We start from the raw sequence: 13,624 nt of genomic DNA on the forward strand, positions 1-13,624 counted from the left end.
CCCCCCCCCTCCTCCTTTTTACCTGTTCACTCAGTGGTTTGAGTTGCTTAAAAGAAAGATGCTTTGGGCATTGAAGCCACTTTCATCCTGCTAGCAGTCCCTGTTCCTTGTTTCTAAACACACACATGCCTGTGACAGCATGCAGCACCACAAACTGTTTGCTTCCAACATATTCTGTTTCCGCATCCCATGACATATGTTTCTTCATTCCCCTCCCCAACCTTGTCGCATTGCTCTTTGTAATCTCTGTAACAGTTATTCCATCATTCCCACTGGAGGCTTCATGGAAGGGAATAAGGATAGCTCAGTAGTTTGTTGCTTTCCCATGTAATTGATATTTCACTTTTTTAAAAAATTTTTAATAACAAATTCTTGTTAATGCCCTGCACCTCAGATTTCTGGATTGTACTGCTGGACTCAGGGAATCCAGGAGTTACAATCTGATTCTAGCTACAAGCTTGTTTACAACTTGTGTTGGAGTTAAGAGGGGAGGGGGAAGAGGAGGAGTAGAAGGAGGGGGAAGGAAGATCATATGATCTGTGTTTTCCAGAGTTCCTGCTCTCTGCAGTTCTGCTGCAGCCTGGGCTGTGTGTACACATATATATATAGCTCTGTGTGTGTGTGCGCGCGCGCGCAGCAAACTCGACCATATTTTTTTATATGCAGTGTTTTGCCACTGCAGCGAAGCCAGAAAGTGAGCTGCAGAGAAAAAGGCAACACCCACCAGGTTTTTTTTTAAAAGCAAATCTCCTTTCTTCTCGTGCCCATGAAAAGCAATCCGATGTCTTTTTTCTCCCATTGTGTTATTATTTTTCTTAAATTTGTAGAATGAGTGCCAGAATCCCTGCAGCTGGGAGGAAACCTTCCTCTGTTCAAAGAGCATCTTGGCTTTGACAGCTCACAGTCAGGTTGCTGCAGGAGGCTTGAGGGAGGGAAGGAGGGATCAGCTGGTTATGAAAACATGTCTGTTCTTAACTCTCTGATGTACAGTGCACCTTGGGATATCTGAATTTCATATTTGTTTCTCCCTTTTGTAAAAGAATTGTACTTTCATTTCTAGAACTGTTCTCTAGGAATGCTCCTAAATTTCAGTACCTTTTTTCTGTCTAACGGAGATGAAAAGGAAAAGCATTCTCTAACCACCTCCCCTGTGTACATATATGCATGTATCACATGCCCTCATGTGCTGCCTATACTTCATCCAGAAACGTAAACATCTTAAAATGCTCCTTCCTGTTTAAAGGCACTGATAAAAATGCACCCTTGCCCAGCTGCATGTTGCTTCTCTCTAGCCCTCCTCCCCAGGGGCTGGGAGGGGCTCTGCCTCCAAGCCCTGGCCTTCTCATTCCAGGAAAATCAATGTTTTGAGGCATTTGGGGTTTCAGACTTGCTTTCTTGCTTTTGATTTTGTATGGTAGAGACATGCCACCCAGCTTTTCTCGGCAAACATGGCCCCTTTGAAGCAAACATGCCACAAGGACCACCTTGTAATCCTTTCACCTTCCACGATGAGAGTTTTTGACTGCTTCTCCCTGGTATTAAGTGCTGCTGTGCCCTTTGGGAACTGGTTTTCGTATTGCCTGTCGGGTGGGTTCAGTCCTTTCCTGAGCATCTGACTCCTGTCACAGCTGTCTGGCAATCGAGGAGGGAGATGGGGCAGTGAGTGATCCTGTTCACAGGCTACTTTCAGAGCATCAGGCTTATTTTGAGTGGCTTTGGTAGCCCTGACTACAATGCAGATGGGTTCCTCCTGCGGTGGTACAGAAATACTGATGACCTCTGTTAGATAGAAATAACCTGCAGAGGGAGTCAAGTGAGAGGAGAAAAAGTTGGAAGGTTGCCATCAAGTTGCCTCAGGGTCCAGGTCTAAACATGTTTAGTTGAATGGCATCGGTGGAGAAAAATTAAACTCTTCTTAAATGAATACTTTCAGCTCCAGTGATTAGAGGTAATTAATAATGCAGGTGAGAAAGCATACTTACTCTTTGTGTGCTCTAAATTAAGAGAGACCTATTTTTCAGAAAGCTGTATCAGGTCACGTCTCATTGTTCCATGGGGTTGTTTGGATTTGAGCTGCAGATGAGACCTGTTTAGGCATTGACTTAAAATCAGTTTGCAAGTGTCTGCACAGGCTTTGCAAACAGTGTGGAGGGGGCCCTGGGGAGGAAAGCCTTCCCTGTTCTCCTGCAAAGAGCTGCTTGATGCTTGGCTCTGCCTGTTTTGGGAAGGGGAGGTGGTGTCAGCGGGAAGTTGGGGAGGGAATGGCTGGGATTCCTCAGAGCTTTCGCAATGTTGTGGCAGGCCCCACCGACCCTTGTGAAGACAGTATCCAGGGCTGCAGCATGCTGGTAGCAGGCCTGCAGAGAGAATGTTTCATTAAAGTATTGTTTACTTTATATTCCTTATGTTTTTCTTCAGATACAGCACATGGGAGCCAGAAGATCATATCTTGGACCCTCGCCTGGTAGTGGCTTACGAAGAAAAGTAAGGGCGCATGTTCTTCTTCTCCCTCGACATAGGAAAAGGAAATGGTGACTATTTCATAGTGTGCATAAAGCGCCCCTGTTGTCCCTACTTCAATCAAAGATGAGATGTATGGCAATGAATCCTGCTCGATCTGTACCCTGGTGTGGGCTGAGGCAGACGAGACAGGGTTAAAGCAGCTCTGATTGGCACTGTTCGGGAAATGAGGCCAGGAACAAGCAGCATTGAGCCAAAGAGCAATCAGTCTCAGGTTTTAATCACGTCCAGGGCTGGACTGGAGTGATGTGAGGTGATAAGTTCCTCTAACCCATCCTTGATCAGCTGAGTCAGAGAAATTCCTTTATTGCAAGGCTTTCACTTCTACAAGAAGCAATTCTGGGATGTTTTCCAAGTTCACACTGGTCACCATTGGATTTTAATGAAGGAAACGAAGGAGCTGTGCTGTGAAAGGTAGAAGTCCTGACTAGGCTTTGTGCTGTGGTATTTAGTACTTGGTTTGATTCGTGTTCCTCTTTCACAGGGAAGAGAGAGACCGTGCATCAGGGTACAGGAAAAGAGGCCCCAAGCCAAAGCGCCTCCTACTGCAGGTAGCCTCTTGCTCTTCTCTGTATTTCTAACTTATTAGCTTCTGTGCTGCTCCACTGCTCACAGTGAGGTAGAAACTGTCTGTTTGCTGTTGCATGGACAAAAGTGGAGGTAACAAGCTAACACAACAACGTAAAGTCAGTGGGTAGGCAGATAGTTTTAACCTGTTAGCTAAGGAGCCAGCTAACTTGTCTTTAAAAAAAGCAAAACAAAACAAAAAAACGAAACCAACAACAGATCTTGCTCTCTGAACTAGGATTTTATAAGCTTTGGGCTTGAGTGGTTGCAGCTTACCTGGTTTGCGTGCTCTTTTAATTTCATGTTGGGCTTGGACTTTCCATCATGTTAAAGGTAGCCGCTGGCTGGAAGCAGAGTTCCAACATGCTTTGACTGTTGCCAAGCAAAGCAGCCGATCCTAGGAAGGACGTGTTAGGAAGAGCTTAGATGGCAGTTGAAGAGGTGAGAGAAACAGTGTTCTGGAAGCAGCACAACTTATCCTAGCTCATCTGAATGTTCAGGGAATGAACAAAGAATAGTTGCCTGGCTCCCAGGTGGGAGCCCTGACTGTATTGTCAGATTTCTGCTCTGATCCTTGCTGCATTGATGTCTTGGCAGCGGCTGTATGGCATGGACTTGAGGAGTGCCCACAAGGGAAAGGAGAAGCTGTGTTTCTCTCTTGCACGGAGGTTTGGAGGAGGAGACAGTACCCTGCCAGGAGCCAAGCCAGGGCAGGCAGAGTTCTCAGAGAAGACTGGGGGAGCAGTCCTGCCATTCTCTCTCCGGAAGCAACGCAAAAACCAGAAGTACCTGCGACTGTCAAGGAAGAAGTTCCCCCGCATGGCAAGCCTGGAAAGCCGAAACTGCAGGCATGACTTCTTCCTGAATGATGCAGTAGACCTGGAGGCCAGGCAGGGCCCTGAGGACTGGGAGGCAATGCAGCACACGAGCAAAGAAGGTAAGGCCAGACACCCCCCGGCTGTGAAGTTCTCAGGCATGCAAAGGATGCTCCACATGCTTCCTCCTTGCTTGCCCCATCCTGGGATTGTGGTTTAGGTCAGGTCCTCAGAGCAGCTCTCACTGGCTTACACTGTGGCCTTCTTGTCTGCAAGTTCTTTTCTTGCTTGGATGAACAGCACATCTTAATCTGCTTTTTTGGTGCTCTTGCCTTTCTGTAGTCTTACATCGGTGATGCCCCTCCCAGCATTAGAAAACATGCAAAAGGTACTGCAAGTTGCTCCCCTCTTACAGTTTCCTTATAGCAGTGGTGACATGTGGGTGTGACAGTAATGAACTCTCTCTCTGTCCACATTTCTGTACATGTTCAGCCTGCTGCTCTGCTAAAAGGAGCTTGGCTGGCACTCCTCATAGTGCTGCTCAGGATCACACCGGAATGCTGCTAGGAACCCACAGTGCATTCCTCTGCCCCTCCTTCTCTTTCTTCTCCAAACCTCACGTCCTCTAAAGTCTCTTGCTATAGAGCTATTGAGAGAGGGATGAGAGAGAGGAAGTGAGGATGGTGACTCCTGGCTGATCCCCCTGAGTAGGCAGCATGAGAGTGTAGGTACGGGAGATGTCCAAGCACATTTGGCATTTTGTGAAGGGATAACAGCATCTTGTGCAGGAGGGCTGTGGGATGTGCGTGTTGCTCTGAGTTACCAGGGAAACACTATCCCTGCATTATTAGAGCTTCTGAAGGCGTAGCTTTCCTGAGGAGTGGGAAACTGGGGCTTGTGCTGCTTGTAGTAGCTAAGGAAATCCTGTTACTCTTTGCTAGGAGTAGCTGTTAGCCAGGCTGGATTAGGCAGGATTTTGGGGAGAGGCTGTGTTCTGGGAATCAACATTATCCTCTACTTTCTGAGAGGGACTCAAACAGCACCCGAAATCCAAGGAGGCAACAATGGAGCTAGCACAGAGGAACCCGGTGTTGCATCCTGGCAATGGGCAAATGTGTGGGGCTGTTCCCTGCGAGAAGTGCTGGGCTCTAAAGCTCTTGGGGGTCAGAAGAGTGAACAGCACTACAGACACATGAAACTGTTTTTGTTCTCCCCTTAACACACGGCCTGTGTGGAATTCCAGTTATTGTTAGAGGAGATTGGACTCTTTCTGAGGTGAAAGTAGGCACCCCAGGTATTTGAGACAGAGGCCAGGAAATACACCCTTAAGGGGCCCTTGTTCCTTGCCCAGGTTGGGACAACAAGATATATAGTACAGGTATAGTGACAGGGAGAGGGTATGTTTTCCTTCCTCTCTCTGTGTATTTTTGTGCCTGTCTCTGGGGTCTGGGGGGAAGTGAGGCTTTGGGTGGCAGAGGGACAGATAATTATGCTTACAGTAAGAAAGCACAGGGATGCTTGGGTTTCTTATATGGAGCTATCGAGGAGCAAAGGAATGATATGAGAAAGGGAGAGCAGTCTCTCCATGAAGCAGTACTGATGGATTTTTGAGAGAATAACACTCAGGCTGCGTTACAGATGCAGTACAAGGAAGACCCCCCATTTTGAGTCCCTTTGACTGCCATAGGAGCATCTGAAGAGTGTGTGGAAGAGTTTGTGATTTTTTTCAGCAGGGTAGGGCATTTACAAGCAGGTGAGCTCACACCTGGGTGAGTGTGCTGTGCTGACACACAGCAAAATTAGGGGCTGAGATGAGGTGAGAGGTATCAGGGGATCATGGATGGAGATGAGCTGGGTGGTGTTACAGGGTCTTTTCACCTCTGTAGGCTGCTCTGATCCTAATCTGTGTCTGGACACCTTCGCTACTCTTTTCTTTTCCCATTATATTCTGCAGTGATCCTCCATTTTCCCTTATCCTCTGAGGGGAGGGTTTGCCTATGCTCCTTCTTGCCTTGTATGTGCAGATTCAGTACAGGCTGAGTTCATGCACTGCTTGGCAGAAAGGAAACCCCTTTTCCATCCCCCCTTCCCTCTCTTCTTCCTCCTTTCTTCTCCCTCACCCTCTCTCTCTAACATGCTTTTGTCTGCCTCTCCTTCTGCAGCAGATGTGGATGGCAGTCTCCCTTGGATTCCCACTGTGCCCCCCAGCGAAGTGACAGTGACGGACATCACGGCAAACTCCATTACCGTCACTTTCAGAGAAGCACAAGTGGCTGAGGGCTTCTTCCGAGACCGGAGTGCACAGTTCTGAATCTCCATTTTCAGTGCTCCCCAAAACCAGTGCTTGTAGGGTGGGGCTAGGGAAGGGTTATTTTACCCCTTAAGAAAAAAAAAAAATCCAAAATGTCTCCTCTTAAAATGTTTACAGAGACCTTCTTTTTTTTCTTTCTTTCTCTTCTTTTTCTCCTTTCAGATATGCAAAAAAGCATCAGTGTGTGTGGGGGGGTGTGTTTGTCATTGCTTTGTCCATCTGAAAAACTGGCAGCCCTTTCCCTGGCAAAGACTCCCCTCCTACATGTGAAAGCAGCAAGCTGAACAATTTGCCTTTTATCCTGTTAAGTAGTGGCAGCTGCATTTGTGGGGAGAGGGCATGTGGAGGTGGAAAGAGAGCTGGATCTCTAGCCTGACGCCTTGTTCTGCAACTGATATCCCTTGGATAAAGATACGTCTCTGTGCATTGCTCTTCCCACCTTTCTCCTCCCTTTCTTCCTGCAGCAGTGAGAGGCAAAGGATCCTACCTGTGTAGATAACTCCAGCCTGTTAAGACTTTCTCTCCAGTGCTGTTTTCCCTGTGGCCTGCTGTCAGGACTTCAGAACCGTTATTTGCCTGTCTGTGGTAAGTCAGTCTTTGCAGCACGGGTCCGTATAGCCAGCAGAGGTTTCTCTCTTTGATTGTTGATCATGCGGAAAGACTGAAATGCATCTCTGAAATCTAGATTGGCGACATAAATTCAATTTGCCCTCATTAAAAGCTCAGAAACCCAGTGCAGTTGAGACATACTGTTCTGTATATGCTAAACAGGATTTCTAGGCTTGGCTCTGCTGTGTGAGGAATGCATTATGGAAAGTGGGGTGTTCTTACCCTTTGCCAAATTCAGTATTAATAACAAATGCTGCCCTGAATCTGTGGTAATAAGTTGGTTGAAAACTGACTCCTCTCCCCTGGGAGGAGGGGCCAATAGGACAACCGAAGCATTGCCTGGCACTGCAAAGAAATCCAAGATACTGGCACAGGCCCAGGATACAGGACTTGGACAGAACTGAGTTAGAAATGGACCTTGATTAGCAGCAAATTCTGTTCTTGGATCCCATTGAGAGATCCAAGGCAAACAATATGTGGGGAAGGCATGTATTAGATTTGAGGTGGGGGAAAATAATCGTAATTCTTAGCAATGAGAATTCTTGGATTGTACTGCCTGAGTAATATTCATCTGTGACTCCAGTCACCTCACAGTATCTCTGATCTTGTACAGCTTTACTGATGGGAACTTCCCCTTGGAAGGCTTAAAAATCTTTGCCAAGGAAAGTGGTCTGCATTTCAATAGACCCTGCCTGATCTTGCACTTAAAAATACCTTGTGCTGGACTGCCTATGACACTTCGAGGTTTTTGAAGAATTGCTGTATTTTGACTTGGTAGTTTAGCATAGCATCTGTTCTTGCATCATGTTCTCTCCCATTTTTTTTAAAAGCAAATTTTATTTAAATTTTTAAATATAGACCATTTTCTACGGAAAGCAAGAAAAGTAAGCTAGAGTCTAAGGTGGTAACTGCAGGACAGAGTGCTGCAGGGTAACTGGCTACTGTCATGATTACTGTCCTTAAATCCTTTGTTTTCTTTCCCTGCCCCCCCTGAAGCATCCCTCATCTGCTGTATTTATTCAAAATGAAGCTACCAGCCTTCTGAACTCTGAGGTGCAGACACCTGCGGAATCCCTCAATAGGTTCCTTTGAAGGGCTTGGCTGTTTGCCTGAAAAATCTGGGAGATCTGGGGCTTTTGGTCCTCTAAACATCTACTTTTTGCAAAGTGCTTGGACTGCCCCTACATTTTTTCTTAAAAGCAGGCTTTACTTCAGATAGGGTATGGCAGCTCAGTGTAGACTTAGGATTTCCCCTTCCATCTCAGAGCTGTTTTAGCATGCCTGTCTTCCACTGTGTCACAGCAGTTTCAGAACCACTGGAAAGACCTTGAATTTCTGGACTAACCTTTTGTCTCTCAAAGGAGTGACATGGGAGTTTTAGTATGGAGAAATCTGAGAGGGTGAGAAGTGGAAGCGGGGGGTGGGGGGGAAGGGCAGGAATTATGTGGTGGGAAGATGAGTGAGTGGGAAAGAAGCTTGCAAGAGCTAGCAAGGGCAAATTGATGAGGTAAGCATGCAGGCTCAGGATGTTTGTTGAATGTGGGTGTCCAGAGCAAGGCTTCTGAATCTGGAGCTGCACCATATAAACAGGATCACCCTCTGTCGCAGGATGTGGGGTCAGGCAGTGTTGTCATTGTCACCCCCACATACCCCCTTTTCCCAACACCTGCCAAATGTGCCGAATACCTATATCTCTCTTTTCTTGTGACTAGTGGACACACGACATGGCTGAGTCCACTTCTGAGGGCTGTAGCAGGTCAGGCAGTTATGGTTGCAGAAGCATAATATTTTAGCTTATTTTTTAAAAAGTCTGGAACTCCAGCTCATCCTGATAAATCTTCATGGCATTTATAGGATCTGGTTTCTTTATTCTGATGCAGCTACTGCCACCTTTGCCCTGTCTTCATCTCAGTGTACAGATACACCAAAAAAAGCTTCCTATTTACTAAGGTTTCTGGCTTTGGCTGGCATCAGAAGCAACACCAATCCTGCAGCAGGGAAGAGCTTGTCCTAATAAACTGGATTTTCATCCTCTGTTTTTCTGTCCTCTCACTAGCTGAGAGTTCTTAATGTTTTATTTTGGCATTTCTCTTTAAACATCTTTTCTTCCTCTTGCAGTGGAGTTGTCAAAGACCTGTGGTGGTCTTTCAGAAAGGATCCACCCACAGCTTCATATCTTAATCATCATTTAGATCAGGCTAGCTTGTGTTCTGCTGGTGACTAATCATCTCTCTACACGAAGTGTTCAACAAAGTACCTGGCTACCATGCTGCTTTGTGTACAGGTCAATGAGGAGTTAACCCTTGTCAGGTTAAGATGAAACAAGTCGCATGTGTGTGGGTTTGGTTTTTGTGTGTGAGGAGGAGTTTGTGGTAGGAAACTAAGCAGTTACTTTGTTGGGGTGGACTCTTTTTTTTGACATTCATGAGTTCTTGCTTATCATTAAGATCTTTTTGAGAAGGTTTTTCTCTTGGTCTTTTAAAAATGTGGCTCTGTTCCATATTGTCTAATGAGATGATATAGTAAACTTCCTTGGTTGAGCTGGTCTTCAGAGACTTCAAAATTATCTTTATTTCACTTCTGCAGGTGTAGAGGTGTATGGGAGTTTTACTTGTGATGGCAAGAGAGGTTGTCTGGGTTTACTTGTCTCTTCTCCCCAATACCATCCATCTGCAAGTTCAACCCAAAATCTGAAAGCTGAATTGGGACCTCTTGGGCTAACATATCATGAAAATCAAGTGCTGTGCTTGGAGCTTTGTTAAGCATTCCGTTTGATTAGAGGAGCCAGAATAGTATCCAGCTGAAGCAGAGTTTAATAATTCTATTTGAAGCACAAGCCAAGAATAGAAATGGGCTAACTCTCCCATACCTCCCTTGGCTCTGTGGCTGTAAACAAGAAAAACAAACTTCAGCCAGTGGAAATTACTGAACTGTATGCAAAAACCAAACTTTTTGAAGAACAACTGTTCTAATAGTCATTCTTAGAACTGTTTCCATGTGAGAATTTACCAGCCATGTTTGGGGGACAGAAGTTTTTATCTCACAGATCTTCTCACAGTGAATTCACTGTATATATGACAGAACTGAGGGGCTTCATGAGATTGGAAAACCTTTATTGTTAGCACCGTGTTTTAAAAAAAAAGGAAAATACTGCCTCTGTTACTGGATGGTTATGAACTAGATGTTATTGCTCTGATATATAAGTGATGCCTTGGAACAACAAGTTTTAACACATAAATAGTGGCATTAAGTATCCTCATAGCTCCTGCATGCTCCTTACTGTCTTGCATTTGCTTGATGGCCCTTCTGCTTGTGAAGTCAGACCAAGGTGTTTTTGTTATGTTTTGTTTTTCCTTTTTCAAGCAAGGCCAGAATATTATTGTGAGCACACCCAAAAGCAGTTCCATTTGCCAAAAATAAGCCCAAATTTGTTAGTGAATTGACGCTTGCTTATGTCAGAGCCTCAGACAGAAAGAAGCTTATTGAGAAATGAATGGCTTTTTTTATTGTTGTTAGTGTTGTGAAACTGTCCAGAATTGTTCTCCTGGTGTTGTGATTGAATGTATAAAATTGTTCACCTCACAGGGGGCCCTTGGCCCCAGTACTATTTCCTGCTGTACGCCAGCTAGTGCTGTTTGATGGTTTCACTGGAACAGAGAAGGGAGGCCTCGCGCAGGTCAAAAAACGGGCAGGGTAGCTCATGCAAGACCCTCAGTGGGAGCCACAACAGAGGCTGGGGGGCGGAAGACAGCAGCAAGGGCTGTCAGCCACTTCCATGTATTCGAGCAAAGCTGAACCTACCAGCACCTCTCCACCCCTTCCTCTCCTCTCAAGCTTTATGTTTGTGCTTTCTGAAGTCGGGAAAGTGCAAAACTCTCCTTTTCTAAAGCTAATTGGTATCTACCCATCTTCTGTTCCTCTCTTACTTACCTGCAAGGAAGAAGAGGGCAGCAAGCCTTTCTAGGAAAATAGCAAGGGCAGCTGCTTGTCAGGGAAGGGAGGGAGGGAAGGAGTTCTTACTAGGCTGTTGAGGACAGGCCTTTGGGTGAGCTGGCAGCTGAGAGAGAAGGCATGTTAGAAGTGCCAAGAACTTGTAGTGAAACTGATCCCTTGCATCACTGGGTTGATGCCCCTCCAAGTTATGAGTGGGCCCTGTGGAGAGGAGATGGTCAATGCTGCATTTATGTATCTGTCTTTTACCATTTGGGAAAGCAAGGGAGATGTGTACACTAACAGCTTGCATATGGTAACTTCTATATGGAAATGTATAGTGTTGGCACATACAGGTAAAGGGAATGTATCTCTTTTCCCTGTGCTTGTCTTCAAAACAGTTGTCCCCAAGGGAATGGTAAACTTGTTTTGAGACAATAGCTTATGATCAAGAGACCGTGTTGTCCTCTGCGTGCTGAACTTACTGTCCTTGCAGAGAAAGCGAGAGCCTTCTGGGTGTCAAACCACCTGGATTCCACCCAAGCAGCTGGTTAAGATGGGAAGGCCTACAAGTAACAGCCTCAGGACAACTGGAAGGAGAGAGAAGCAATCACTTAAAATTTAATTCAGACCCTTCAAATCTTTTCCTGTAACAAGCACTTTGTGGAGTGATGACCCCTTTTTCTCTTCCGGCTCTCTTTAAAAACCTAATTTCTTAGAGTGGCTTACCAGGGAGTGGGTGGGAGATGATCCCTACTTAACCAGGAGTTGTAGAGAGGAGCAGAGCTCAGTGAGAGCACGTAATGGCTGATAGGAGGGAGATGGATTGCTACCAGGTTGGAACGGGGTAGAAGCTTTGCTGCTGAGATTGTGTCCATCTGCTGTGGGCTGCTCCGCAAAGATGCTAGGGCTTCTTGTCTGAAACAGCGTGGATGACGTCTGAGAGTGCCAATTGGATGTTGAAAGGGAGAGTGTGTAAGACTGTTCAGAACCTCTGTAACAGCTTATCTTATTACTGGGGTAGCAGAGTTTTGACTGGGAGGGGGATTTTGGAGGAGAAGGAGATGGAAAGCCTTTTTTATTATTATTATTTTTATCGAGAAAATGTAGTATCAGCACAAAGAAGCTTTTTGCAAATCTGTCAAAATGTTAAGCAACTTTTTTTTTTTTTTCTTTTAAATCTGAAGTATGTTTTGAAGCACTTTGGAAATGCAAAGCACTAGGAGTGCTAAGTACTCCTTATCGTCTGTCTAAAAGTGTCGTTCGAAAAGCAAAAGATGTATCTCTTTCAGGCCGCTGGCTGCTCCTTATCATTTTTCCAGAGCTGCCATCCAGCCTTTTGCCTCCCTCCCACGGCTGCAGCGGGAGTGTGCTCCAGCCATGCCAAGTAAAGGAGGGCTCCCTAAAGGAGGAGAGGAGACCTGCAGAGTCCCTCACTCACCTTCAGGGTGCAGGCTGGCATCCTCCCTCCCCACCTCCTTTGTCTGAGGAAAGGGAAAAATGAAGTTGAATTTCAGTTCTGAGTGGTTCTTGTCTGGAACTATGACCACTTCCTCTAGCTGTGGAGACATCTTTATAGAGTTTCCTGTCTGAAGAATTGCACCTTATTAGCTTAGTTGAGGAACAGGAAGATATCTGTCCTTCTGCGGGGAGTGGGGAGAGGAAGGGAGGGTGAACCAGGAGCTGTCTTCGGCAGCTGCTGGATTTTTCCAGAGGCCGTTTCCTCACCTCATCTCCAACAGAACGGCAACAAAAGAACTAAAATAATTTAGATGAAGCTTTTGTTCTGTGTATCTCAAGAATCTTTTGAGCGAGCTAGGATGAGAGAATCTTTTTTTCCTCACCTAGCCAGCTCTACAGCTGGGGGGAACCCCCCGTTCTCTTGCTGGGTTTTCAGCACCAACCTTTTCCCTCAGCATATGCACATTGTTTGGACTCTTTTGCACACTGACTCATCTAATTTGATATGCTTCGTTTGTTGTTGTTTTTTTTTTTTTGGGGGGGGGGTTGGATGGGGTCAGTTAGAGGAGAGGGTCCCCAATTATTTTTGTTCTTGTCTCTTCAGTTGTTGCTGTTGTTCCCGTCAGCACGCTAACGTATCTGAGTCTTTGCACACAGAAAGCTTCCTTTTGCACAGAATAAGCTTCTAGCTTTTGTACAGACTAATTGAATGTATTAGTGGGGGGGGCGGGGAGGTTAGGCAGTAAACCAATTCCAAACAAACCAATCGGAGTATAATGCCTTTTCTGAGCAAGTATGTGCTGTAAAAGGAGATTGTAATAGCAAAGAGAGGGCAGGCTCAAGTATAATTTGACACAAAGTGTGGTTTTATTTTTGTACTGATATGGATAAGAGACTGTACAGCATCTATTTATTTAGATGATTTATGTGGTAAATGTTGCAAACAAAATTATTAAAATATTAAATATCAGAACTGACATTTACCTAATGGTCTGCTTGTGTGGTCATTCACCTCCCCTTGCTTTAATTCTACAGCTGAATTATTTTCTGACAGCCACTTCTGTTGGTATAAACAGCCAGTGTGGCTGGAAAAAGAATGGAAAATGTGTATGTGTGCACCAGAAAGATCAGTAAAGGATCGATGAAGAATGAAGCCTGCAAAAGGCTGTTTCTGACACTGCACATTACTTTGATTTGAGGAAGTTATGTTTTTATTAATTTTTAACCCACTGGGTAAGTTAGAGCTGTACAGAAGTGTGCTCCATATCCTGCGCCTCTTGTGGGAATGGAAAAAATCTGAAGCAAGGCCTGGGCTGCCAAGCATGCTCCACACTGGTTGCCAGTGGGGAAGCCCACCTTCCTCCAAGCCAAAGCCTCCAGTGGGTTGGCCTGCAGAGCTTTCCAGTAGCTC

General features: G+C 45.5%; 1 protein-coding gene across 1 annotated transcript in view; it reads left to right on the forward strand.

Annotated features, from left to right (window-relative positions):
* CBX7 (chromobox homolog 7) overlaps nt 1-6,325 on the forward strand; it is a 7,801-nt gene extending 1,476 nt beyond the window's left edge. The window contains exons 2-5 of the mRNA XM_010085354.1: nt 2,419-2,484; nt 3,005-3,071; nt 3,685-4,024; nt 6,065-6,325. Of these exons, the coding sequence (XP_010083656.1) occupies nt 3,697-4,024; nt 6,065-6,213 (477 nt within the window). The 5' untranslated portion in view covers nt 2,419-2,484; nt 3,005-3,071; nt 3,685-3,696 and the 3' untranslated portion in view covers nt 6,214-6,325. The remainder of the gene's footprint in view (nt 1-2,418; nt 2,485-3,004; nt 3,072-3,684; nt 4,025-6,064) is intronic.
* Nucleotides 6,326-13,624: the final 7,299 nt, after the last annotated feature.

This window comes from Pterocles gutturalis, unplaced genomic scaffold (assembly GCF_000699245.1).
Source record: "Pterocles gutturalis isolate BGI_N339 unplaced genomic scaffold, ASM69924v1 scaffold46021, whole genome shotgun sequence".
Classification (NCBI taxonomy): Eukaryota; Metazoa; Chordata; class Aves; order Pterocliformes; family Pteroclidae; genus Pterocles; species Pterocles gutturalis.